General features: G+C 42.8%; 4 protein-coding genes across 6 annotated transcripts; 2 read left to right on the forward strand and 2 right to left on the reverse strand.

Moving 5' to 3' along the window:
- Nucleotides 1-2136: 2136 nt before the first annotated feature.
- pax10 (paired box 10) lies at nucleotides 2137-9632 on the reverse strand. Of its 2 annotated transcripts, none has more exons than XM_058061767.1 (8): nucleotides 9429-9632; nucleotides 8624-8853; nucleotides 8357-8557; nucleotides 5480-5580; nucleotides 5249-5405; nucleotides 5110-5183; nucleotides 3227-3359; nucleotides 2137-3152 (listed from the first exon to the last, which is right to left on the reverse strand). In XM_058061767.1, the coding sequence occupies exons 2-8, from the start codon at nucleotides 8727-8729 to the stop codon at nucleotides 3052-3054; spliced, it is 873 nt and encodes a 290-aa protein (XP_057917750.1). In that variant the 5' UTR covers nucleotides 8730-8853; nucleotides 9429-9632; the 3' UTR covers nucleotides 2137-3051. The 2 variants fall into 2 exon arrangements, with proteins under 2 accessions (XP_057917750.1, XP_057917751.1); XM_058061768.1 differs by having other exon boundaries at nucleotides 2159-3152; nucleotides 5480-5562; nucleotides 9429-9629.
- Nucleotides 9633-16654: 7022 nt separating this feature from the next.
- zgc:92313 (uncharacterized protein LOC436869 homolog) lies at nucleotides 16655-20750 on the forward strand. Its single transcript, XM_058062684.1, has 6 exons — nucleotides 16655-17044; nucleotides 17436-17551; nucleotides 17763-17839; nucleotides 18130-18401; nucleotides 20005-20156; nucleotides 20248-20750. The coding sequence occupies exons 1-6, from the start codon at nucleotides 16951-16953 to the stop codon at nucleotides 20503-20505; spliced, it is 969 nt and encodes a 322-aa protein (XP_057918667.1). The 5' UTR covers nucleotides 16655-16950; the 3' UTR covers nucleotides 20506-20750.
- mapk7 (mitogen-activated protein kinase 7) lies at nucleotides 20712-25269 on the reverse strand. 2 transcript variants are annotated; one of them, XM_058062682.1, is made up of 7 exons: nucleotides 25101-25269; nucleotides 24450-24720; nucleotides 24193-24358; nucleotides 22678-24116; nucleotides 21563-22590; nucleotides 21352-21482; nucleotides 20712-21284 (listed from the first exon to the last, which is right to left on the reverse strand). In XM_058062682.1, the coding sequence occupies exons 2-7, from the start codon at nucleotides 24718-24720 to the stop codon at nucleotides 21137-21139; spliced, it is 3183 nt and encodes a 1060-aa protein (XP_057918665.1). In that variant the 5' UTR covers nucleotides 25101-25269; the 3' UTR covers nucleotides 20712-21136. The 2 variants fall into 2 exon arrangements, with proteins under 2 accessions (XP_057918665.1, XP_057918666.1); XM_058062683.1 differs by having other exon boundaries at nucleotides 25148-25264.
- A 582-nt stretch (nucleotides 25270-25851) lies between these two features.
- Nucleotides 25852-27034, forward strand: vkorc1 (vitamin K epoxide reductase complex, subunit 1). Its single transcript, XM_058062685.1, has 3 exons — nucleotides 25852-26117; nucleotides 26370-26479; nucleotides 26631-27034. The coding sequence occupies exons 1-3, from the start codon at nucleotides 25939-25941 to the stop codon at nucleotides 26840-26842; spliced, it is 501 nt and encodes a 166-aa protein (XP_057918668.1). The 5' UTR covers nucleotides 25852-25938; the 3' UTR covers nucleotides 26843-27034.
- Nucleotides 27035-27656: the final 622 nt, after the last annotated feature.

Genomic DNA, 27656 nt, shown 5'->3' on the forward strand with positions numbered 1-27656 from the left:
AAGCTTATTGTACATAACAGTGAGGTGTGTGTTTTAGTAGTTTATTAGTGCAAAAATAAGTAATGTTCATTTATTATTATTTATTATTTCAGGGGGTATTATTGTCTTTGTAAAATCCTCATTAGATTGTGCTAGTGTTGTGGCCGTACTCTGTTTTAGAATTTAACCCTATACCGTCAAATTTTACACTGACCATTAGTACTGTGACTATCCTCATGACATAATTATAGTAAAGTCTGTAATGATGCAAGCAGAGTATATGAGGACACAAAAACTGACACTTCCATCACTGTGGTTGAGGTATTTGGGGTCGTCAAAACGCTCCCCATTGGCAGACCAGAGTGGTCTTTCAAGAAGTGTGACCAGAGATTGTGTTCATACTACGTATATGGGAATCACACTCTGGAGTGCTGGAGAGAAGGGTATGACAGGAACACTGGACCGGCGCCACACCCTTGCAAGAATACTGGAGGGTTCATGGGAGTTTGCCCAACTGGTTTACATGTGCTTTGTGGACTCTGTGGAAAAGGTATATTGGAGCTTGGTTCACATTGCCAACACTAAGTCCAACATCTGGGATGAGACTCAGCACCTCCAAATCAGAGGCCACGGTTCTTAGACAGAAAATGGTCCATTGCATCCTGCGGAGTTCAAGTATGTCAGGGTCGTGAGGTTCAGAATCTGTGGTGATGCGGCCATTGTACCAGACCATCGTGGTGAAGACAGAGCTGAGCCAGCAGGCAAAGCTTTCAATTGATTGGTCATTCCACCCTCACCTATGGTCATGAGCTTTGGGTCGAACAAGATCGTGGATCTACTCCTTCACATGGGGTGACTTGGCCATCTAATTCGGATGCTTCCCGGTTGCCTCCCTGGTGACGTGTTCCGGGCATGCCCAGTCGGGAGAAGGCCCCGGGGCAGACACCCTGGAGGGATTTTGTCTCATAGCTGGTCTTAGAATGCTTTGGTGTTCTCCTGGTGGAGCTGGAGGAGGTGGCCGGGACCGTGAAAAAAGATGGATGGATGACTTTTTAAACATGTTAATTACATTTGTACATTTGTTTATATATATTATATACTATATTGACAGTTACTATGGTACCCATTATGTCATTGGATGGTCATATCACCTCGTACTTCGGTACGTGACAAAAATAAAATTAAAAATAAAAAAAACGTAAACTATATTAGGAAAGCAGAAAGTGAACAAATATAAATTAAAAAAAATTTAAAATATTTATAATAATTTTATTTAAAAATATAATTAAAAAACGTAAACTATATTAGGAAAGCAGGAAGTGAACAAATGTAAATAAAAAAATTTAAAAAATATTTATAATAATTTAATTTAGATATATAATTAAAAAAACTTAAACTATATTAGGAAAGCAGGAAGTGAACAAATGTAACAGTTACTGATTGTAAAAGTACCAGATGGAGGGGTAGGATTTAATAAGCTTTGCTTCTTCCTACTTACTTCCTGTGAACTGCATGTGAATGCATGTTTAAATGAAATAAAACCATTACCATTACCATTACCATTACCATTACCATTACCATAAAAAAGCAAAGCTTAAGTAGCAATAGCAACAAACACTTCCAATTACAGTATCAATGCATCCTTTCAGTAAACAGTAAACACAGTCAAATGTTGCCGAATGCTTTTGAATGGGAAAAATAGCGCCCTCTTGTGGGCAAATAGAAATAAAAAATTAAAGCAATAATAACAAAAAGTGTACTGTATTAGTTTTTGCTCGGATAAATATGATCTCTTAGTGGTTTATTTGTTAAATATTAAGACATTTTGGATATTTCTATGCTTCCAATCTTATGAGAAATGTTTATGAACGTTGTAGTTTAGCATGAAAGAACCTCGACTGACCACTGACATCCTCATTTCTGTGTCCCAATACATATGTCCATATGTTGTGTCTAAGGGAAATTGATGATGCTGTTTTAAGTGGAATAGCTCAGGCATCTCACATAGCATCTCGGAAAGCCATTACTGTATGCTATAGCGTGCGATGCTCTCTCTCTTTGGTGTTATCTTTCCTTCCCTCACCCTTCCTCCTCTCCTCATCTTTAATTTCTATCCATCTTCAGGGACCCCTTGTGTGAGTCATGCATGGCAATAGCATCATGGCCGCATTAAACGTAAAGTCCCAAATGAAGAGGGTTGATTATTCATATGGATGACGTACAGTTTTATTTTCGTTAAAGGGTTCCAAGGCCTTCACAAAAGGGTTGACTCTTGGCAGCTACACAGTATACTAAGACGACACACGCATACACACACACACGCACACACACACACACACACACACACAGCAAAAGAAACAATACGTTGAGGACCTGTGAAGTGTAAAGACAAATAAATAGCATTGAAAAGACAAATGGTTGCATTGACAGAGGATTGTGAGCAGCCATTTCTTTGTACAACAAAGTTTCTGATTGTCTTGTGGTTTAGTTTGCACATGCATGGTTTTTATGATGTTGCCATGGCGGTGTTGCAGTACAATTTCACAGTATTTCTTCTCCGTCCTGCTTTGATTGTCAGCCTGTAGTGCATGCAGGCAGAGATGATTGTCAGCAGCTCACACTAGTGATATAAAAAAAATGTCTTTTCTTCCTCTTAATATGTTGATTTACCTGATTTGTTTTGGTATAGAAAACCCTGTCGGAGTTTATATTGACATGTTTAGCCATAAGGTTCGTTTTTCGATGAATGGATTAGCAGATTTAAGTCTACAAAGTGCAGACTTTTGAAGTAAGTGGAATATTGTGCACAGCTTTTTGCTGCATTTGTAACAAGGAACTGTGGTTCCACTTCACAATATACTGCGGACATATGCTGGCATTTACTGAGTAGAACTGCATCCTTCAGTAAAGTAGTCCACCCTGTTTCAACCTAATCCTAAACTATGTCTACTGGCTAAGCAAATACTAAGCCAATGCCGGTAGCGTACTGTCAAGTAGAACCAAAGCTGCTCCTGGATCCACAAAAGCTCACTTCTGTGTTTTTTTATGTTCTTCTATTAAACTGGTGGTAGTTCACTGTAATCTGGCCCAGTACTGGCCCAGGTTCTGGGTCATGCCCTGCTGCTCAGTTCCTGGAACCTGGACCGGCACCGAGACGCCGGGTGATATGAGGCCTGAGGGGAGAATAGACAGAGGTGGTCAGTCTCAGAGATAGTATGTCTAGCAGTGCTTGCTGAGAAGTACTCACCAGTGTTGGGGTTGGCTGAGGGTGGGGTCTGCAGGTGAGGGGAGGCGTATGCTGAGGAGTCAAAGCTGCGCGGGGCAGATGGAGATGGCGGCAACATGCAGGAATAGGAGGAGGTCGACTGCGGAGGGATGGACTGGTGCAAGGGGAGAGGGGGGGAGGGGGACACAGTAGAGAAAAGATAGAAGAAATAAACTATTATTTTCCTACATATAGTTAGGCGCTTGTTGCATGTAGTGACAAAATACAACCGCTAGAGGGTGCTCGAGTATTTTTGACACCAGAATGTCATACACTCAACAATATATCACAATATAAAGGCATTCCAGACATGATATTTACCCAAAATGTCAAGATACAAATGTAACAATACTTGTGTTGTAACAATACTACTGTATTTCTAATATTTTTCTCCAGTTGTACCGCCATTTTGACAAAAATATTAACTCTCAGTATGCATATTTACCTATTGTGTTAAATTAACACATCTCATACAGTGCCAAAGTGGACATTATTATATTATGTTATTTTTTTTTGGGGGGGGGGGGGGTGATAGGACATAGTAGGGCATTTAATTTATTTTAATTTATATGAACTCTGCCTATCAACAATTTAAAGCACAATTTATTCATTCATTCATTCATTCATTTCCAACCGCTTTTCCTCACAAGGGTCGCGGGGGTGCTGGAGCCTATCCCAGCTGTCTTTGGGCGAGAGGTGGGGTACACCCTGGACTGGTGGCCAGCCAATCACAGGGCACATATAGACAAACAACCGTTCACACTCACATTCATACCTATGGACAATTAGCTAGCATTACCGAGCATGTTTTTGGAATGTGGGAGGAAACCGGAGTACCCGGAGAAAACCCACGCATGCACGGGGACACTCCACACATGCAAACTCCACACAGAGATGGCCGAGGGTGGAATTTAACTCTGCTCTCCTAGCCGTGAGGTCTGCGCGCTAACCACTCGTCCGCCGGGCCGCCAGCACAATTTATGAATGAGTCAAATGAATTCTGCCTAGCAACATGTAAGTCGTTGTTGTACTAGTAGTATCAGCAGTGCGTATTGAGACCCGATGCAGTATATGCAATTTCAGTCAATTTTATAATGAACCACAAATAATTGTTGTGTGTGTGAAACATTGCTGGAAGACAAAGTTGAATGAACTAACCACATATGGAGGACCAGCAAAATAATTTTGTTGGTCCTCCATCTTTATGTGGATGAATATATGGTAATGGTAATGGTATGGTAATGGTAATGGTTTTATTTCATTTGAACATGCATCAGATTACAATTGAGTGCATCCCATAATCAGTTCACAGTTCCACATGTCCAAAAGGAGTAGGAAGAAGCAAAGCTTATTAAATCCTACCCCTCCATCTGGTACTTTTACAATCAGTAACTGTTACATTTGTTCACTTCCTGCTTTCCTAATATAGTTTAAGTTTTTTTAATTATATATTAAAGTTAAATTATTATAACTATTTTTTGATTTACATTTGTTCACTTCCTGCTTTCCTAATATAATTTTATTTATTTATTTTAAGCAAAGCTTATTAAATCCTACCCCTCCATCTGGTACTTTCACAATCAGTAACTGTTACATTTGTTCACTTCCTGCTTTCCCAAGATAGTTTAAGTTTATTTATTTATTTATTTATTATCACGTACCAAAGTACAAGGTGATATGACCATACAATGACATAATGGGTACCATAGTAACTGTCAATATAGTATTATATGATAAATGATATGATATATGATATGATGTGTGTATTGCTGATCTTCAGTGACGTAGGGAAAGTAGGCGAAGAGTAAGGTGTGCTCACTGAGGATGTCGTGCTTTGCAAAGTGCTGATGAAGTACAAATCTAACCTGGACTCCAGAAGAGAAGACTGACAGCGAGCTGTAGCTGGGCAGCGACGACTCAGCCTGACTCAACATGGACCCTGGAGAAGACGTAACACGAGTATTACAATATATGATGCTGTTTTTAATACGAACGGAATCTTACCTGAACTGCTGCCGTGTTGCTGATGATAGACAGATGTGTTGAAGGAAGTGGTCAGGGGTGCTTGGCTCTGAGAACAGGAAGTCACACCTCCTGACCTCCTTTGGTTGCGCAGTTTCTCCTCCCGCCTCCACTTGGCTCTCCGGTTGGAGAACCACACCTTGGATGGTTGATGTCTTATGTTATTTTATGAAGAAAATATAAATAAAAAAGGAATGGTCCGGTCTGTATCACCTGTATCCTGGCCTCAGGGAGATCAATCTTATTGGCCAGTCTCTCCCTTGCAAAGACATCTGGGTAATGCGTCCTTTCAAACTCTGTGGAGCAGATAAAGTCTTCGGGACTTTAGGAAAAGATGCAAGAAAAACAACCAATTTTTTCTAATTCCATAAAAATAACTATTATTATAATATTAAAATTACTATTATTATTACTATTATTCAATTTTATTATTCACCCACATTGTGTGTTTGTCCAATTTCCTGCATCATATCACTGTTGACTAATTAAACTTTCCGTGGGAAACACAAATCAAGGAGGCTGAGAGATGTATCCTTACAACCATTTTTGAAATATTTATCTGTTGCACTTTGTATGAATTATTGATGGTGATGGAATATGCGGAAAGTTCAAATGAAGGGATTCAAGTTGAGGAGCTGCCTAAGCATTTTTATTTCAAAGTGGGGGCTCTGAAATCCCCGTAGGTTTTTTCCACTTTTGTCATCAACATTTTGGCTCCCAAATAAAGCCAATGTTGATATAATATACAAATGTATTTGTGTGTGTTAAGCTAGCACTACTATAAAGGTCCTAATATGGCAAAATATGATTATGTTATTTTGTTTTTCCTGACAAACACACCACATTGGGCCACATTGGCTGGCGACCAGTCCAGGGTATACAGCTGGGATAGGCTCCAGCATACCCACTGCGACCCTAGTGAGGATAAGTGGCATAGAAAATATATGGATGAATGCACACACCACATGGTGGCGCTGTTATTGAAGTTATTATTCTTAAAGTTTGAACTCGGGTTGACTTGAAATTTCTCACACAGCTCTACAACACCTACTGTAACTTTTGGGTGTGTGAAGTTTGTACACACCTGAAGGGGACGGACAAACATAAGCAAATTGGTGAAAAAATTTGTTCAAAAATATTGCAGTTTTTGGGACTTGGGACAGATTGTTGCGAAACAAAAGTCGTCCATTTGTCTAATATTGATAAATCTTTGAAGCTATATGTATTACATGTATGCTAGCATGTCTTCCAAAGCCACAAATGTGCTAGACATCCTAACTTTATTTACCAGATATAGAATTATTGAATTATAAATGCAGATTCATTTTTTTATGGTAATGGTAATGGTTTTATTTCATTTGAACATGCATCAGATTACAATTGAGTGCATCCCATAATCAGTTCACAGTTCCACATGTCCAAAAGGAGTAGGAAGAAGCAAAGCTTATTAAATCCTACCCCTCCATCTGGTACTTTTACAATCAGTAACTGTTACATTTGTTCACTTCCTGCTTTCCTAATATAGTTTTATTTAAAAAAAAAATTACATTTATTTTTAAATTAATTAATTAATATTTTATTTTTGTCACATACCAAAGTACGAGGTGATATGAGCATCCAATGACATAATGGGTACCATAGTAAGTGTCGATATAGTGATATATATATAGCACATCATGACTGGTTCAAGAAACTGTTACATTTGTTCACTTCCTGCTTTCCTAATATAGTTTTATTTAAAAAAATGTTTTTAATTTATTTTCAAATTAATTAATTAATATTTAATTTTTGTCACATACCAAAGAACGAGGTGATATGACCATCCAATGACATAATGGGTACCATAGTAAGTGTCAATATAGTGATATATATATAGCACATCATGACTGGTTCAAGACTCTTCATCCTTGTATTTTATTATTTTTTTCCCATGAATGTGACCATTTTTAACACCAAACTAAAAAAGTGAGTGCATTACATGCCTGATACTAAATAATGAGCTAATTTGCCTTTTGATAGATAAGCCATTTAACACATGCTTAATATCAAATCCATATTGCACACACCCCATAAATTAAATAAAGCCGGTTTGGCAAATTGTTTTAATTGGCGTGATTATAATTGACGTCTTTGTCAACACATGATTGTTATTGTGCCTCGGCCGTGCGCTGAGGTCAGTGTACCTCATTAATGTCATTTGCACGGAGTGACCACACTGATACACTTCCACTCGGCTGCACAGTGGACATCGCGTCCTTATTTTGCTGGAGGGGCCCGCTGCAGCCATATCCAGTCAAGGGTGGTGTTCTGATGCCTCTTTCTCGCTTTCTCTGTTAATGTGCATATGAGCAGACTTTTTTTTTTTTTTACTGCATAATGCATTTGCAGTAATGATGCATTATCAGAACTCAATTCTTCATGCAGCCGTAGGGCCATTTTTGGGGAATGTATGAATAGTTGTGGTCTTAATTTGATTTTTGGAGCAGTCAGGGTTGATTGCTGTAAGTGTGAGAATATCCACTCACCAGGCGCATAATATTATTAGTGGTATTAATATAACAATATACTGTATTTATTATAGTGGTCTTCAAACCAAGAAGCATTTTCCGTTTTGGTTACAAAGTGCTCTTAGTATGATTCAGTGCATGATCTTAAATGAGTCCTTGTATTGGAGCCACCATTGTGTACTATACAACCACAATACAAAAGTATAATAAGATATTCATCAGCTCAAAACATCATTTCATTAATTTCATATTAAAATGTAGCATTTTTTTGATACCGGTCTTGTATTGACTTTTACGAGGTGTATCCTGCCGCCATTGACCTTAACCCACCAAACTTTTTCCACAGCAAAATGGACGAATGCAGGGGACCATCTTGATATTTATCACTTTAGCTTATTAACCAATCAAATATAGGTCAAGATATAGTAATATATCTTTAGATTTTTATAATTTTTTTGCCGCAACAAGTCTCAGGCCGCATATGCCCCCCCGGGGCAAGAGTTTGGACACCCGGCCCTTAACCCAATGTAGCGTGCCTGTCCGTAAAGCATGATATAACGACGTTTGCGTGCTATGTCCTGACCTTTCTCCAGCGCCTCGATCTGCTCTTGCGTGAAGCTGGTTCGGTTCCTCTGCAGCTTCCTCTTGAGCTGCAGCCTCAATTGAGACTCCTCGCCCTCGTCTCTCTCAACGGGTACACCTCCCCCTCGGCCTGGGCCTCCTCCTCCTCCTACTGCTTCACCTCCCATGCCGCCCTCTGTGTCCAGCAAGCAACCTTCAGACACTAAAGAGGGATAAAAAGGCCCGTGATGAAAAAGTCATTTAGAAGAGGAGCTTGTTAACATCTCACCTGTGCTGTGTTGAGTCTGTACACCAGTGGGGTCATGGTACCAGTTGTTGGGCCCACTCCAGTTAGAGCCACTCTGCAGGTTGAGCATGGTTAACTTCTCATACATACTACAAGTGTCCCAACCACCATGAAGAGCAAAGCAGCAGTCCTGCCGTGTGTGCGTGCTCTTGCCCTGTTTACTGTCACTTTGGGCTCCTCGCGCCGTCCTTCCGATACGACAACTCTTCGTCCTGCAGGAGGGGAGGGGAGCGGGGGGGGAGACGACGACGGAAAAAGAAGGAGGGGTTCATATCGCATGAGTTCACACATGGTCGGCATTGTGGCGAATTAGCCTCATGATGACAGACAGAAATGGAGTTAGTTACATGCCGGCTGTCGTAACGTGTGTGTGTTTTTTACGTTGGAATGCTCGTATACCTTTGGGAGCCGACGTACATTAGAAGCCACTCTGGAAGCCATGACATTTATTATGCTACTGGCTTTTAGCTTTCTTGATAACACGTGTGCATGACATAGACATCCATTAGGGGGGTAGGGCTAATACCACCTGCATAAAATTGTTAGTAAGTTTTTTTAAATAAGGATTAAAGTCAGTGACATCCATAAATCATACATTGTTTCCATATAAGGTACTTTCCTCATGGCTTATTTTTAAAGATGCTTCACAAGGAAAGTCACCCTGACTTCCCAGAAAACAACAACGACGACAAAGGTCACCAATCCCAGTCAACCCACTCAAGACCAGACAACATTACCAAATCACAGCATTAACTTCATATACAAAAAGACAAAGTTTCAAACTTACAATGAGTGTCAATGCGAGATGATGGCGGGGCGTCCCGTGTATACCTCTATACTCCCCGATTCCCCCTCGTACCTTGTTCTCCAGCTTTGTTGACAATACTGTGTCCGTACAGGCAAGGGTGCAGAGGAGAGAGATGGAGGGAGTGAAAGAGGGAGGTGGTGCAGGAGGGGAGGGTGCTCTGGAGAGAAATGCGTCTGCAGGCGCTCTTGTCCTCGGAGCGATGGCGAGAGAGAGATAGATAGATAGATAGAGAGGGGGGGAGAGAGAGAGAGAGAGAGAGAGAGAAAGGAAGGGAAGGGAGGGAGAGGGCCACCGAGGGGTGACAAAGTGAGTCAACATCAGTGTCAAGTTTGAACTTAATGCCAGCGAGAGGAGGAGGGGGGAGGCGCGCAAAGAGTCCAGCATGAGGCACACATAATGGAGAGATAAAGCAATGATAAATACATGATGGGATCCCATTTTTAAATACATAATGTCAATATTGACTGAGGAGAATAAACGTCACTAAAGTACCCAAGTCCCGGAAGATATATTTAACATATTGAACTTAGATAAGAAACATTTGTTCTCATTAATATAACATAAAAACAATTACAATTGGTATAATTACACATAAATACAATTAGTCAATCACATCTAAAGCTTAAAGCTATTAATATTTAAAATAAAAACAGGCTATACACTCAACCTGCTAAATTATGATGGAGTATTATTATTGATTATGTATTATTGCACTACAAATTTGATGTGATCTGTTCCATATTTATTTGTTTATACATTCTTTGTCTATTTATCTATCAATAATCAATAATACCTCATTAAAAACATAATACCTCTAACATTTTTCCCCCCATTGTCATAATTTAGTTTATTTTGAACATGCTGAACAAAATTAAGGAACATAATAAAATATAATATTCCACTGTGTAACAATGCAACCTCCCCCCAAAAGGAGTATTTTATTGTAATAAATCATTAAATAATAATATTTACCATATTTGCTTTTTCTTTTTGCGTGAACTAAAATCAAATATTATTTGTATTATTATTTATCAATGATGTGGGCATTCCATTTCTTCACAATGTATGAGCCGCACATTAAAAAATATACTATAGAAATAGTCAAATATGACATATTTAATGGTTTGCTTCATTAAATCCTCAATAAATTCTGAAATATTTCAATAATGAGCACAATATTATGTTTACTATATTTACTTTTTATTTTTTCTTTAACTAAAATCAAATATGATTTGTATTATTATTTATCAATGATGTGGGCATTCCATTTCTTCACAATGTATGAGCCGCACATTAAAAAATATACTATAGAAATGGTCCAATATGACATATTTAATGGTTTGCTTCATTAAATCCTCAATAAATTGTGAAATATTTCAATAAATAGCATAATATTAATCAAAATAATAATAATAACAAATGCTTTTCCTTGTCATAGTGTCCCGTCTAAGTTAAGAGACTTAAACTTAAACTTGATCTCACACACACACACAAATATGTGACGTGAGGTGTAACTAATGACGCAGGTATGACGGTTTGTATACAGCATCAAGCAGTGTGGTTTAAATATATCTCTTAGCTGGAAGATGGAGGCAGAGGCTAGAGATGGAGGGAGCGAAGAGGAAGTATGTGACTTTGGGGTGGGTGCAGGGGCTTGGGGATGGGGAGGGTGCCAGCTTGTTTTATTTCCGGTTGACAAGACTTTGCGCTCCCTTTCTCTCTGTCGCTCCCTCTCTCTTTCATACTCGCCTATTCTTTCTACGCCTCTGCACCCCCCCTCCCACACCCCTCCCTTCCCCTCCATCCACCCCACAACCATTGCTCTGAGTCTATCTTCCCCCTCTTTCTCAGAGGTTCATCACGTTAACATCATCTATTAAACTATAATAGACGCCATCACAACATCGGGGAAAAAAAGTGTATTGTCATTTTTTTTAAACGTTTTTTTCAGCCCTTGTGTAGACAATTGACTTTTATATCCTGGAGTCTAATGATGGGTGTAGAAGGGATCTTGATGGACAAATATGGACTTATACTGGACCCCTATTTCTAAGACTGAGGACTATATTTATTATTGAGTTAAGCAAAAACTTCAAACAAAAAAATCAAAAAGACAAAAATTGTCTTCTATTTTTCCTAAATAATTTTTTTGAATGATTTAATGAGCGCGGCACGGTGGCCAAGTGGTTAGCGCACAGACCTCACAGCTAGGAGACCAGGGTTCAATTCCACCCTCGGCCATCTCTGTGTGGAGTTTGCATGTTCTCCCCGTGCATGCGTGGGTTTTCTCCGGGTACTCCGGTTTCCTCCCACATTCCAAAAACATGCTAGGTTAATTGGTGACTCCAAATTGTCCATAGGTATGAATGTGAGTGTGAATGGTTGTTTGTCTATATGTGCCCTGTGATTGGCTGGCGACCAGTCCAGGGTGTACCCAGCCTCTCGCCCAAAGACAGCTAGGATAGGCTCCAGCACCCCCCGCAACCCTCGTGAGGAAAAGCGGTAGAAAATGAATGAATGAATGATTTAATGAGAGATCTTCCGTTTATCCGGGTCACGGGTGCAGCCGTCTCAGTAACAAAGTCCAGACATTCTGGTGTCTGGCAACCTCTTCCAGTTCCACCAGGAGGCCACTAAGGGGTCCGCAGGTCGGCTGTGGGACATAATCTCTCCAGCATGTCCTAGGTCTTCCCCGGGGCCTTTTCCAAACTGGGCATTCCTGGAACACCTCACCAGGGAGGCGTCCAGGAGGCATCTCAACTGACTTCTCTTGATGTAATGGAGTAGTGGCTCTATTCTGAGCCCCTCCCACATGACTGAGGGTGAGTTCAGACACCCGATGGAGTCGTTTTTAGTCCTATCTGCAATTACGTTCTTTCGGTCACAATCCAAAGCTCATGACCACAGGTGAGGGTGGGGGCACAAAGTTCAACAAGTAAATTGAGAGCTCTCTGGAGACGACCTCAAGCTCCAACCTTCAGACTCAGCTGCGAACCGGCCCAGGAAACGTTGAAGACCACTGCCTGATAAGGACATCAGGACCACATCGTCTGCAAATAGCAGAGACGAGATCCCAAGGCCCCTAAACTGGACTCCGTCAACACCTTGGCTGCGCCTGCAAATTCTGTCCGTTAGAATGATGGACAGCCTTGGCTTAGGCCAACGGAAACAGGCTCGACTGGTAAACCAGGTTTGTGGTCCAGTTTTACAAGAACCGAATCAAGCACCAATCCCGCACTCATGGAGCACCTCCCACAGGACACCGCGAGGGACACGGTCAAATGCCTCTACAAAGCACATGTAGACCGGTTGGGCAAACTCTCATCTCCCCTCCAGTACCCTAGAGCTGGCCCAGTGTTCCGCAACGGAGACGAAAACCACATTGCACCTTCTGTAGCCACGGTTTGATGGTTGTACCCTTCTATCCAAGGAATTAACTTTTCGTGTGACCCCCCTCTATTTCGGATGACCCTTTGGTCACCCATCTTGAAAAGGGGGACCACCATCCAGGTCTGCCATTCCAGAAGTACTGTTCCCAACTCCCAAGAGGCATGTCAATGCCAACCAAAAACAGCCCCTCAACATCGAGAGCCTTGAGGAACTCAACCACCCCCAGAGCTTTGCCCCCTGGGAGTGTTTCGACGATCCAGATACGTCAGCCACTGTGATGGAACTGTCCGTTTTTGTGTCCTCTGACTCTGCTTCCTCTACTGTTGTTTGGTGTGTTGGCACAAACGACAGTCAGGACCCTTTTCCCAACCCAAAGGCGTAGGGAAATGACCCTCTCGTTCACCGGGGATGACTCAAACACGGAGGCACAAAGCTGGGGGGCTATTAATAAACCCACACCAGGACCCAAACATTGGTCCAGGTGAGTCCGACTATGTCTCGTCAGAATGTCTCATCCATCTGCACAAGCTCGGGCTCCTCCCCCAGCAAAGAAGTGACATTCCAAGTCCAAATAACCAGATTTGGCTGCCAAAACAAGCAGTTGATGTTTGCAAAATACAAAGATTCTTGAATGCGTCATGTTATGTTTATTCATTCATTCATTTTCTACCTCTTATCCTCACAAGGGTCGCGGAGGTGCTGGAGCCTATCCCAGCTGTCTTCGGCCGAGAGGCGGGGTACACCCTGTACTGGTCGCCAGCCAATCACAGGGCACATATAGACAAACAACCATTCACACTCACATTCATACCTATGGACAATTTGGAGTCGCCAATTAACCTAGCATGTTTTTGGAATGTGGGAGGAAACCGGAGTACCCGGAGAAAACCCACGCATGCACGGGGAGAACATGCAAACTCCACACAGAGATGGCCGAGGGTGGAATTGAACCCTGGTCTCCTAGCTGTGAGACCTGCACGCTAACCACTTTTTCGCCGTGCTAAACTTAAACATTCATTCATTTTCTACCGCTTATCCTCACGAGGGTCGCCGGGGGTGCTGGAGCCTATCCCAGCTGTCTTCGGGCGAGAGGCGGGGTACACCCTGGACTGGTGGCCAGCCAATCACAGGGCACATATAGACAAACAACCATTCACACTCACATTCATACCTATGGACAAGTTGGAGTCACCAATTAACCTAGCATGTTTTTGGAATGTGGGAGGAAACCGGAGTACCCGGGAAAAAAACACGCATGTACGGGGAGAACATGCAAACTCCACACAGACATGGCCGAGGGTGGAATTGAACTCGGGTTTCCTAGCTGTGTGGCCTGCGTGCTAACCACTCGTCCACCGTGCAGCCCGTCTATAGACTGCTGTTTATTTCTTTTCTTGAATGAGACTTTTCATTCATTCATTTTCTACCGCTTATCCTCACAAGGGTCGCGGAGGTGCTGGAGCCTATCCCAGCTGTCTTCGGCCGAGAGGCGGGGTACACCCTGTACTGGTCGCCAGCCAATCACAGGGCACATATAGACAAACAACCATTCACACTCACATTCATACCTATGGACAATTTGGAGTCGCCAATTAACCTAGCATGTTTTTGGAATGTGGGAGGAAACCGGAGTACCCGGAGAAAACCCACACATGCACGGGGAGAACATGGAAACGCCACACAGAGATGGCCGAGGGTGGAATTGAACTCGGGTCTCCTAGCTGTGAGGTCTGCGCGCTAACCACTCGCCTGCCGTGCAGCCCCATGTTATGTTTAGCTTTTATTATTTATGACTATTTATAATCATTATTTATTATAAAAATTCTTCTTTTATACACTGCAATAGAGGTGAAACAGAAACTTCCTCCTCCTTTTGGACATGTGGAACGGTGAATTGAATTATGTGATGTATCCCATAATGCCACGCATTATAAATAATAAAATTAAACTATTACAATTTCCATAAAAAGTATTTGAATAACATAACTTTACAAGAATAGAAAAGAGATCCGTTCTCAACTACCACTCGCACGCTCTCTCTTGCGTTCCCTTTCTTGTAAAGTCATTGCTGCATCTCATTGTGTTCCAGTTGTTGGAATGTGGCCTAACCTATGTGATCCCTATGTGCTGAGTGCAATAATGTGTGAGCGTGTGAGTGTGTGTGACGGCGCGTGCTTCGCTGCAAAGATTCATGTAGCTCCAGGACATGCTTTTTTTTTTTTTTTAGTGCATCTTGTTAGTTCATTCCTGTCACCTCTCTCTCTCTCTCTCTCTCTCTCTCACTCACTCGCTCGCCATCCCTTGCTTTTTTGCCGCTGAAGGGGGGTTGGGGAAGGGGTGGTGGACATGGGAGGGGAGGGCAAGTGTGTGCGTGTGGAGGCAGTCACCATGGTTACAATGCCACGACAAATATTCATCAAGATGTTAAAATAAAAACAACAAACGGGAGTGCATTATAATTGCTCTTACTGACTGGATCCTGTAATGCATTCGTATCTGATGAGTGATCGGGGCAGGTCGGTGGGGCGGCCATCTTTGCTTTAAGGTAGTCATGTGACGCACAAATGCTAACTTGTTGTGTTATTTCTCCTTTACCTGTTAATGGAATTCCCTATAAGGACTTCCATGAGACTCTTTTTCCTTACCGCCGCCGCCGCCGCCACCACCACCCACCTCCATCTCTTGCTCTTCCTCTACTGTTGTGTAGCCCCAGGCCATAGTGTGATGTGTCCTCCCTCTGTCCCTCCCTCCCTCTCCCTCTCTCTCTGTCCCTGTCACCTTCAATTGCTCTATGAAACTAGACACACTGCCTGGGGCACGAGAGAGCCAGCGAGCGAGGGCGCCGGGGAGGGAGGAGAGCGAAAAAAGAGAGATGGACAGCTTTAAAGACAAACAGAAGGAATAAACATTGGGTGTCATGAGAAGAAAGGAAAGTGACCCACAGCCCAAATGTGGAGAAAAAAAATCAGTATTATGATGCAAGGTGAGCACAGCCGGATCCAGGAGGCCATTTGACCTTTAACCTGGGTGTCTTGGAGTTAATCAGGAAATTTAGCAACAGCAAACACCTTGCTAAACAGGTTTCAAGTAACACAGGGGGCACGGCGAAACACGAGGAACATGAAACCATATTACGCGACCGTGGGAGGTTAACCTTTAACAAGGAGTCATGTGACTGTTTTTGTTTCTGACGTGCCGTGAATAGAAAAACAAGAATATAATATATGAGCTGATATATGCTGTAAAAATGGTACATAATTATAACTAATAATATATATAATTATAACTAATACCAAAATAACACATCCATGATCTGAATGAATGAAATATTTTTATTAAATACTTTGTTCTTTAAATGTTGACAATAAAATCACACAAAAATTATTAAAGGAAATCACATTTATTGCATTTATTAAAAGTACACTCAAAATTAAAGTGGAAAAAAACACTACATACTGGTCCAACTGTGATGTATTGTCCTTAAAACAAGTCAAAGTGAGGCTCAGTAGTGTGTTTGGCCTCCATATTTGATTTCAATGATGTGAGTGCATGATGTGAGTTACATTGTGTTGTTTAAGTGTTTTCTTTTTGTATAAAACCTTTACAAATTTTGCAAGGCAAAAATTGTTTATATATTCATCATGGCAGGATGCCATAACACACACATAGTCAGCCATTTTGATTTGCAGGTGCCATTAAAATATTTTTTAAAAAATGATTAAACATGCCTGATACAGTTCCGGTAGGAGGAGCTTCCGCTTGCATTCGGGTTATTCTATTGGTTCAGGTGGACCACTATGCCGCATTCTTATTGGTCAAATTGGTCAACCAGGTATCATAATGATTGTGCGTTACAGTTTGTTCTTTTGGATTGTGCCCGGAACTGTTTGTTCTTCAATCTGTACCTCTTTGTGGATGTTACTGGACTACAACACCGCACCATAGCCGGAAACGGGATTTATTTTCCTTGTTTACTCAATCAAAACGCAACAGTTTGGGTGTTCATTTGTTGTTTAACATTCACGAGGCGGGAAGGTCGACGACGTAGACAAACGACATTTTCTGCGGATTCTAACTCCCTTTAAAACCTACTATTTAATTTTACGTCTTTATGGGCTGGACTACATCTAATCTGTGGCGAGAAACACCCCGAAAAATGTCTCTAAAGTCTAAAGAGTTGTTTGCTATTTTTTGGGGAGTAACAGGTGAGTGGCCGTCTATATACGTCTTGCTCGTCGCCGCCATGTCTGTTTCTTTGTCCTTTTTTAAAATTAATATAACGGAACAGCGTACCTTTCATTACACATTGTTTCAATCTCCTCCAATCATAAAAAAAAGCTTGAGCAATCGGCGCATGTATTGTCATTGAAGGCTGAATTGTTTTATTTATCTACCTAAAAGTGTCCGGAAAGTTCACATTTAAGATGGCTATTAATGTATGCCTTCACTATTGTGCCACTCCGTAAGGAAGTTATGCAGTTCTGCTACAAATACAAACATGTATTGTAAATATTTTGATTAATTTATTTAAAAACACAAATAAGTGATTTTTCCCCCATTGTTCCACTTAAAAATGTAATGTGTTTTCACATCTAGGATTTTTGGCCTTGTCATATGCGATAGATTGTGGTCAACCACCCCTGTTGGAGAACAGGATTGTAGGAGGAATGGATGCCTCAGACGGGGAGTGGCCCTGGCAAGTGGATATACAGGTGGGTCCCTACAGACACATGCACTCCAACTCAACCACCTTTACCCCACAGCCCTTAATTGTATCTGGTGTGTTTCCAAGCAGTGTAGAAGTCATTTGTTTTATCAAGATGACCTGAGGACAGAGGGATCCACTTGTGATGAAAAGATGACTCACATTGTGTTTGTGTGTGTGTGTGTGTGTTTTTTAACAACATCCTGTTTCGCTTCCAGAAAGCTGGTGTTCATGTCTGTGGAGGCTCCATCATCACGGAGAACTGGATCCTGTCGGCAGCTCACTGTTTCCCAAAGTGAGAACACACACACATAATATTATCAAAAGTTGGTGAAAAGGCAACCTTATTGTATGTATATACTGCATGTATTCACATAAATGCATATATTTGTGAAAGGGAACGCTGCACAAAGGATAACAATGTGTCAAAGCATGCACTCTTCATGTATTGCATGTGCGATTATTCTTCTGACAAGTGCACCACATGGTGGCCTGGGTTTACTTGCAAGTTCTCACACAGCTCAATTCGCCACTTAATGTTATGACCTGTGAGTGGGCATCTCTCATCTTTTTTTTTTTTTTCAGTCCGTCTGACGTGAGTTCGTACATCATATACACCGGCCGCTACCAGCTGAACGGCTTCAACACTCACCAGTCAGTACACCGCGTGAACTATGTGGTGATCCCATCCGGATACGTCGAGCCTCAGAGTGGTAAGGATGTAGCTCTGGTGCGGCTGTCCATCCCAGTGGCCTGGTCAGATTGGATCCGTCCCGTGTGCCTCCCTGCCTCCGGCACCTTGTTTCCAGGTGGCATGCCATGTTACGTCACTGGCTGGGGGAACATCCGTACTGAAGGTGTGGCTCGAATGAGGTTAGGTTTAGACATTTCTACATAGGGAAGATGTTTGCTAAGTCAGAAAAAAGTTGCATTAGTTAGCATTGATACAGATGTATTAGGATAGATAGTAGTACAGTGGTACCTCAGTTTTGGTTACTAGTTCATTCCAAAGAGTGTTGAAAACTGAATCATACAAAGTTTGAAACAATTTTTCCTTTAGGAAAACCCAATCAACTTGATCCAGACAAACAAAAACATAAACACAAAACACTGCTAGTATAGAACAATTATAGATTTGCGTGCAGAAAACCATGTGAATTGCATATAAATAGCGACTGAAATGAGCATTTAATATCACTTTTACCTTACCCGCCATTTGCTGTGTGCCCACACAGCTTTGTTTACATCAACTGATGCGACCACATGCGTGCAGCCTTTTGCAGCCTTACTCGGTACAAAAAAATAAAGCAGAGAATAGAATAGCAGCTTCCGGGGGGCCCCCGATGGCCAAGTCTCTTTCCTTTTCCGCCTGAACTCCCGACTAAGTGAGAGTAGGCTCTCTATCGATATCTCCCCCTGAAGTAGTCAGCTATCCAAGATGTCTCCAGCATCCTGTGATGACAGGTGTGTGTCGACACCCACAGGTGATATCTTGTTCCTTCTGCTGATGAGATGTTTGTTTTCGACGCACACAGCACATCTTGTCCCAAGGCCCGGCCTTGCATGTGTCCCTATCTGGGTGGTGGCGCCTGTTTGTCTTTGCTGAAATGGGCTTATGGTACTTTTGCAAGACCTTTGACTCACTTAAACAGTTGTTCCTTTTTGTCCAATAGCTCATTAATACTGCATTATTTCTTATGGGCGATTTGTAATCACTCGCTTGATAGATGACTTGGTCAAATAGTCTTTTCTGTACTGTGCTTACTTTGAGGCACTTGGAATGATTGACTTATGTTTACAGAATCACTAAACTTTTCTGAAATGCAGTTCCATTAACACACTCTAACACCTCTACTTCTATGAAACCCTCTATTAGATCAAATACCAATTATGTTGAAATATTCTTGTTAAATCTCACACTAATATATATTATATTGTATGTATATATATATTGTTGTTATGCTCTGTTAAATGAAGTTATGCTAAACTGCTGTCAAATCAAATAATCAGCATTATGCTAACGAGTACTTTTACAAAAACCGGGGCGTACGAAAATCGAGGTACCACTGTATACTACTAACAGATTGTTGATCATACAAGTGATACAAGTGTATACTGTTTACTGAATGTACAAAAACTATTTTCTTCCATTTCAATTTTTAAAAAATATAATGAAACCTTAAATGGCGTCACACAAACTAGTCAAAAATTGAATAATTAGGATTTTTATGTTTAGTTAGCTTTTTATTGAGCATAGTAGGTGGTCAATGTAATGCTGTAGTGCAATATTTTTGTTAATGTCCATATACTTAATAATACATTTTATTTGTATAGCGCTTTTCAGAATACTCAAAGAAGTCAGTGGGTTTTTTTTTTTTGATAATGCAAACCAAATAACTATACATGTAATACTGCAATCAAAAAAGACATTGTTCCCCTTTTCTCCCACTCCTCGCCCAGTCCCGCTACAAGGAGCGGGGACTCTGCAGGAGGTGCAAGTGCCAATCATCTCGCAGGGAACATGTCAGGAGATGTACCAGCTGGAGCAGGTGGACATCTTGTATGACATGATCTGTGCCGGCTACCAGGAGGGCGGCAAGGACTCCTGCCAGGTACTGTTGGATCATCTCCTTATGTTGCTTTGTTTACATTCCCGTTTGTGTGTGCGTGCCGCCTCGTAACCCCGCCTTCCTCCCCCTTCAGGGTGACTCAGGAGGGCCCCTTGTCTGCCAGATGGTGAATGGGACCTGGGTACAAGCCGGAGTGGTGAGTTTCGGGCTGGGCTGCGCTGAAGCCAACCAACCAGGTGTGTACGCCAGACTCACCAGCTACTCTAGCTTCATCAGAGACAACATACCGGAGATTCAGCTATACGGCCGAGCTCATCAGCACCAGCCAGGAGGGACCACCGTGGCTCTGCTTGGCTGTCTGTCCACCGTGCTGACCCTGCTTCGGCTATAAGTAAGCTTTAACAAGTGGATTTTATTGAAGGAAGGTAAACCTGCGCCAAATGAAGGGATTCATTTCATTGATACATTCATTGAACATGAAGTAATATGCACCCAAAAAAAGTAATATAATCTTAATTTGTAGATCTTAAATTTGATTTCTAAATGTTTTTGATACTTTTTTATTTTAAATGGTGACTGAACAATATTGTTTTGTGTATTTCAAATAAATTTCTTACAATACAGTGGGTCCTAACATATTTGGTTTATAAAACACAGTAAAATCAATGTCACAAAAGGCAAAGCAATTAAAAGAAATACTTAAATCATAAATCGTTTTCTTTAAGTTTAACTTGTATTTTAACCTTGAGCTTCTTTTCAGCGTAGCCCTTAATCCTCTTATGATTTTTGAGTGCTAAATTTGACTCCTAATGCGGCTAATAAAAGCCAGATTTTGACCATACTTTTATTCTAAGGAATAAGACATACCAGCATAGACAGTATAAACCTCTAATTTTACTAGAGTTTGACATTCACAGTCTGACAAAAGGTGGATATTTTAAAATTCAAGATTGTATCAAAGTGAAAATGCACTGCTTAGTAATACAGTTTACAAAAACTACTTTTAAATGAATTGACTCAGGTCAGGCATCGGGCGGGATGGAATCAGAGAGGATCATGGGAGAGCCGAGCTGGAGCTCCTGTTGCAGTGATTCCAGATCGGCCGGAGTCATGCGGTGAACCTCGCTCCAATCAGATAAGAGGGAGGCCGAAAGTGGAGCGGAGTCGTAACTGCAAACAAAGATGTATTAGCGTGTGCATAAACCAGGACCACCGTGAGCATAGATTAGGATCTTACCTGTCTCGGTCGCAATGTTGCAACTCTGTAAGCGACTGGGTGAGAAGGTCGTCCAGGTCGAAGCCCACGCCGTAACCCGCTCCGCTGCCTTTAGGGGTGACGGAGAAGACCGGGGGCAACACATCCTCAACCTGAGAGAGGCCAAACCGGATTAATTCAACTTTGCTCTCTTCATAGCACACCAACTGAAAGCATGCAAACTGAGACCTACCTGTGACTTGGACAGCTGCAGTGTTACTGTGTGGATGTCGGGGGCGATGGAGGGGCCCTGTTGCCCAGTATCTGTGAATCCCAAACTGGCATGAGCCTGAGAGGGCACCCCCAAGGCTCCGCAGAGGGCATTTGTGGTCTGCGGCGCTGATTTCTCCCCGACAGAAGAGCACAGCTTCTCCATTGGTCCATCATTAGCAGACGAGGGTGTGACATGATTGGCGCCGATATTGCCGTTGGTATCGCTGGTGCTAGTCTGGCCTTTGGTTAAAAAACTCTCCAGAGGGAGGAGCTGTGTCTGAGAGTCGGGTAGCGCTTGACTTTGGAGAAAGTTCTGTTGCGGCGGAGGCGGTGTCCTGTGCGCTTTTGCATGTTGTGATGGCCTCGTCTCTAATTGCTGTCCGTTCCAATTACCCAAGCAGTTGAAAGTGCTCGGGCCGCTGCTCTCGTCGTGAGGTTTGAGCATGTTGTTCTTAACAAAGCCGCCAGAGACGGCCATTAGGTCCACACAGCCAGTTACAGCAACAACATCTGCTGGTTTCCTCTGGCTCATTGAGAAAAGCAGCTGCTGGTTTTTACTGGGAGGTTGGAACAAACTGGCCTGACTGGCTTCAAGTTGAGAGATTAGCTGCTCGTGAGATAGAAACATTGTCGCTTCTTTTTCCGCTTTACCGTTAGGTGACACTTGAGCGTTGTCACCCACAACCGTATGGTTCACAGTATAGTCTTTATTCTTCGCTCCGTCACTGCGGCTGTCCATCATCTTTGTCCATCGCTGTAAGAGGCTTTTGTCGTTATCGCTCAGTAGAACCCCGCCCAGCGAGTCCCCCTGCCTCCCTTCTCGCCGCTCCTTCTCTTTAAGTTTTCTCTCCCTTTCCCTCGCTCGTTCCTGCCTCTTCTTCCGCTTCTCTTCCCTCTCTCGCTGGCGCTCCTGAGCCGTGATGGGTCGCCGCGACTCCAGATCAGACAGAGATGAGGATGCTCCGCCTGTGGTGGCCGCCTCGGAGCCCAACGTGGACACACTGCCATCTGCAATACAAATGATAGACAAAACTTATATATAGATCCTGAAGACTACAATAGCACATCCAATAAGGTTGAAATATCCAATCATACCTCCCCTGGCTTTATTTCGGAATAAAGCAGCTTTAAGAGCTGCTTTGGTGTCTTCCGATATGGCGCCATCTTTTCTGGTGCCCTCTCCGGTGCTTTGCGATGGCCTCTGGTTCTTTGCCAGCGACTGTGAGAGACTGTGAGACAGTGATTGAACCTGGGCCGCTGACAGCGACAGAGAAGGCACGGTCCCGGCTAGAGGCGTCATGGAGGAAGTGGGCTGGTTCTGGCCTGGCTGAGGACCTTGACCGGTGACCCGTGCCATGTTGTCCTGTGTGGTTTCCCCATCATGACCAGACACAGGAGTGGTTAGATCTATTGTCTCTGGCTGGCCGCTGTCCGAGCTGGCGCTGGGCATATCCACATCAACCGGGCCGCTTTCGCTTTTTGTGAGGCACGGTAAAGTGAGGACGTCTTTGTTGCAGGTGTCCATCTGAGTCGTGAACGTACGGTTTGGCTCGGCTGGTGCTTTTTGCTGTGTTGACTCGGGCGCTCTCATTTGCTGTATGTGCGGGGCTTGTCCAACATCTGTTGGACGTGGCGTGGAGTCGCTCAAGCTGGAGGAAACCTGAGTGACACACTGCTTGCTGCTTTGTGCTGCCGCAGTTCCTTCTCTATTCACTCTCGCTAAGGGCCTGAACTGGAGCCTCTGACGAGAGCCTTGCTTGTTCCTATGGAAGTCCTGGATCTCCATCAGAATTTCCTCTTTTATTTGCTCCTTGCTCATCGGAAGCTTATCAAACTCAAAGTCAAAAGCTGGCACGCAAATGGGCTCATCGTCAGGATCGTGGTACTTCGCCAGATAAGGATGTTCCAGCGCTTGAGTCACACTTACGCGCTCACGTGGATCAAAGCGGAGCATGGACGCCAGCAGGTCCAATGCCTTGGCCTCAGCTTGCGGATAGACCTTAGCGAAGGGCACACCAGATTGGGATGGAAGACTCTGAACGTATGATCGGACCCTGTCGGCTCTAATAGCACCAATTAGCCCCTCGGGAGGGGTGCCCAACACGGACAAAATGAGCTGAAGCTGATGGACGTAGTGCTTCCCGGGAAAAAGCTGCTTTCGCCCCAACATTTCGGCAAAGATACATCCTACAGACCACATATCAATGGCCAAACTGTAGTGATTCAGAGACAGCAGCAGCTCAGGAGCACGATACCATCGGGTTGCCACATATTCAGTCATGAAGGAATGGGACTCCTCCGGTTGAGAACTGAGACCCCTGGCCATGCCAAAGTCACCGATTTTTAGCTCGCAGTTCTCATTCACCAGCAGGTTGGAGGGCTTGAGGTCACGGTGGATAACGTTGGCGGAATGCACGTACTTAAGGCCACGAAGGAGCTGGTACAGGAAGTAGCGGGTGTGCTCCGGTGTGAGTGCTTGAGCGGAGTGGATGATCTGGTGCAAGTCGCTCTCCATGAGGTCCAGCACTACATAACTGCACAAATAAGAAAAATTAATTAGAAACTAATGCTAATCACTAGCATATTTTTGCTTAGAAAAGCAGTACATACACAGACTTAAAGGCAGAGTGGGGAAGGTTAGGTTGCAGGATGTCATTGATGGCAATGATATTGTCATGTTTGAAGTGCTTGAGAATTTTCAGCTCCCTCAAGGTGCGCTTGGCGTTGGTGACCACTTCGAAGGCATTGGAGATCTTCTTTATCGCCACCTGCTGGCCTGAGGTATGTAAAGCACAAAAAGAATAACATTAAAGTATATGCTTGCAATACACAGTGGATAAGTGTGTTTGCAAACTAAACATCCGTACCATTGTCTCGTCTCCTGGCAGACGACACAACACCATAGGCCCCAGTACCGATGGTTTCAATGACGTCATATTCCTCACCCACATCAAACTTCACATCTAACGAGTGTTTCTTGAGAAGAGCCAAGTTTTTGGCAGTCGTGCTGGTGTCTGTGTTTCCGCCCATTGCCTTTACTGCATGGTGGTTTTCGTTGCCTTTCACTGTTGTCATTCTTTCAGGAGCCAAGGCCACAGGTTGACCGTTTTTACCAACTCCACCCTCCTCAGATGACATCTGTAGAAATGAGAGATATTGTATTATTTATTTTACATTTATTTGGACATTGTTTCATTTGTGGACAGCATAATATAACCCCCAAGATCTGTTAGTTACCTATTAATTATTTGCCAATCAATAATTGACAGCATGTGCATTAGAAACAACCCCTGGACTGAAACGTACATGCCAACAATTTAGCATTTATTTTACAATTTGACATGCCAGTGAAGTAAATGGAATATCACAAGGTATTTAGCAACAGGTTAAAGACGGCAAAATCCGGCAGTTATCTCCACATCTATCACGACAGGGGCGTAGCCTAGTCAACCTTTCCAATGCTTTCAAATAACCAACGACATCAAAGCCTGTGTAGTTTTTGTGTGTATAAAACCAACCGTGTTAGGTGTGTTTTTGAGAAGGACGCCAGCAGAATACCGCTTACATCAGCCTTTTTTTGTTAATCCCGTGGTAGCATGTCGGTCTCTTATTTTTAATCTGCCGTTTCCTTGTCTTTGTCTTCTTCTTCTGTGTCGTTTCAAGCGTTAGCCAGCCATGAAGTCGTACTACCGCCATCTGCTGGACAAAAGGTACATTGAGCTAAGGGTTGGCCAATTAATTCAGCGACACTAATGGCGCTAAAGCGATGCTGTATTGTTTAGTTTACCGACAATTCCGTGTGCTACAGAATCCTGTACATAAAGTAGAGGCATTTCCCGAATATCATCACCTACGGGGCAAATAAATTAGGCGCACTATTTCCGGAATGTCTTGTTGATGCCGCGTTGGATTTTGATTGGCATTTATTTAGCCAATCAAAATTATGTGACATCTGGTATTGTTATCCAATAGAAATCAAAGAAGGCGGAACAAGCATTTAAACAGTAGTTTTCATCGTATTTCTAAGGATTCTCGACATTTTTTCGATATTAACCATCACCAAAAACGAAATAATTACATGTATGTATTTACATTAACAGGGTATATGCTTTGTGTTTACACTACACTATAATGACTCATCTGTGAGTTAACATGTTCACTCTAAATAAACACAAATTACGCCACTCCTGTCCCCGGGTCCAACATCTGGCCGACCAATGAAAAGGCGTGTCTGGACTCCGCAGAGCCAATCAAAAGTGAGCACAGTGGACAGACCCAGTCTCAGCCCCCACAGTGGCAGCAGCACATCACTTCTTCCTGGCTGGTATCGGAGGGGTCATTTTTGGTGGATTAATCATGGCAGCATCAGGAATACCCGCGTGGGAGAGGAAAGCCCGCATGTTTTTGGGCGTCTTTGGCTTAATTTTGTCTATTTACGCTCTTCACGTGGAATTATCCCGCGAGCACGACCCCGAGTACAGAGCGATGTGCGATCTGGGGGAGTCTGTGAGCTGCTCCAAAGTGTTCACCTCCAGGTGTTGTGGGGTTTTTTTCACTCGTGTGCAAGAATGCATGGTGTGGGATTTAACTAAATGGTATTTGGTGGCAACCCCCCCTACAGCACTCACCCCCCCACCCCTTGAGTGCCACGTTATACACCCTACCCTCTCACATGGAAGGACTTTTCACCTCCTTTCAAAACTTCTTATGTTGTTATCTTGCAAGTTTCACCACAAAATAAGACTCAATTTCTATTTTTAACTCTTGTTTATTATGATGGTTTTCAGATGGGGACGTGGTTTTGGCTTGGTGCAGTTCTTTGTCCCCAAAGATAGCCCTCTGAACCAGCCCAACAGCGTACTTGGCCTTGTGTTTTATACTCTGCAGCTTGGCCTGGGTGAGTAAAATTACACTGAATTATAGCATGCTTTGCATTCCAGCTACATTCATTGTTAAAAATTGTTGGATCCATGTCTAGTGGGGTGTATGGTGGTTGTTTACCACCTAGCTGTGGTCTAACTTCCTACTGTTTTTGTCTTTTATGGCAGGTCTGTCCCTTTCCAAAAAAGCGGCTCTCATCCTGGTGCTGTCGTCTTGGGTTTCTGTGGCCGGCTCGCTCTACCTGGCCTTTATTCTGGCCTTCGTCCTGGGGGACTTCTGCATGGTCTGCGTATCGACATATGCAGTCAATTTTGCCTTACTCTACACCAACGTCAAGCGAAGGAGCGCCATAGAAGGACAGAAGGTGAAGGCAGGATAAAGTAAGATGTTCCATTCAGCACCTATGGTGTTTTTTTTGCCTTGTTTACACCTGCTGAGACTTCACACCAAACCAGGACTCATCTCCATTCTTCAATCAGTCATGTTGTTTAACTGTCATTATACAGTCTGATGTGATTACATTCAACCGTACTTCTCAAAATAGATATTAAAAACAAATTGTTTTTAAAAAGTCCAGCTCTGCATTATTATGCTTTAGCATAGCAGCTCCTAATGGGATGATGTCACCACCACCATCAAGGTACAGTACTGTTTTCATAGTAATGAACCTGTAATGAGTCCTTCTCGCCACTAGAGAGCGCTAACTTCACTTCATTTTGTAAGTAAATACACACAACACCAGCGAGAGCAGTTTTTGCATTGTAATGAGTCCTTCTCGCCTCTAGAGAGCGCTAACTTCACTTCATTTTGTAAGTAAATACAACACCAGTGAGAGCAGTTTTTGCCTTGTAATGAGTCCTTCTGGCCTCTAGAGAGCGCTAACTTCACTTCATTTTGTAAGTAAATACAACACCAGTGAGAGCAGTTTTTGCCTTGTAATGAGTCTTTCTCGACACTAGAGCGCGCTAACTTCACTTCATTTTGTAAGTAACTACACACATCAGTGAGAGTAATTTCTGCCTTGTAATGAGTCCTTCTCGCCACTAGAGAGCGCTAACTTCACTTCATTTTGTAAGTAAATACATCAGTGAGAGCAGTTTTTGCCTCATAATGTGTCCTCCTCGCCACTAAGGAGCGCTAACGTCACTTCATTTTGTAAGTAAATACACACACACATCGGTGAGGGCAGTTTT

The sequence above is a fragment of the Doryrhamphus excisus genome, chromosome 22 (genome assembly GCF_030265055.1).
Source record: "Doryrhamphus excisus isolate RoL2022-K1 chromosome 22, RoL_Dexc_1.0, whole genome shotgun sequence".
NCBI lineage: Eukaryota > Metazoa > Chordata > Actinopteri > Syngnathiformes > Syngnathidae > Doryrhamphus > Doryrhamphus excisus.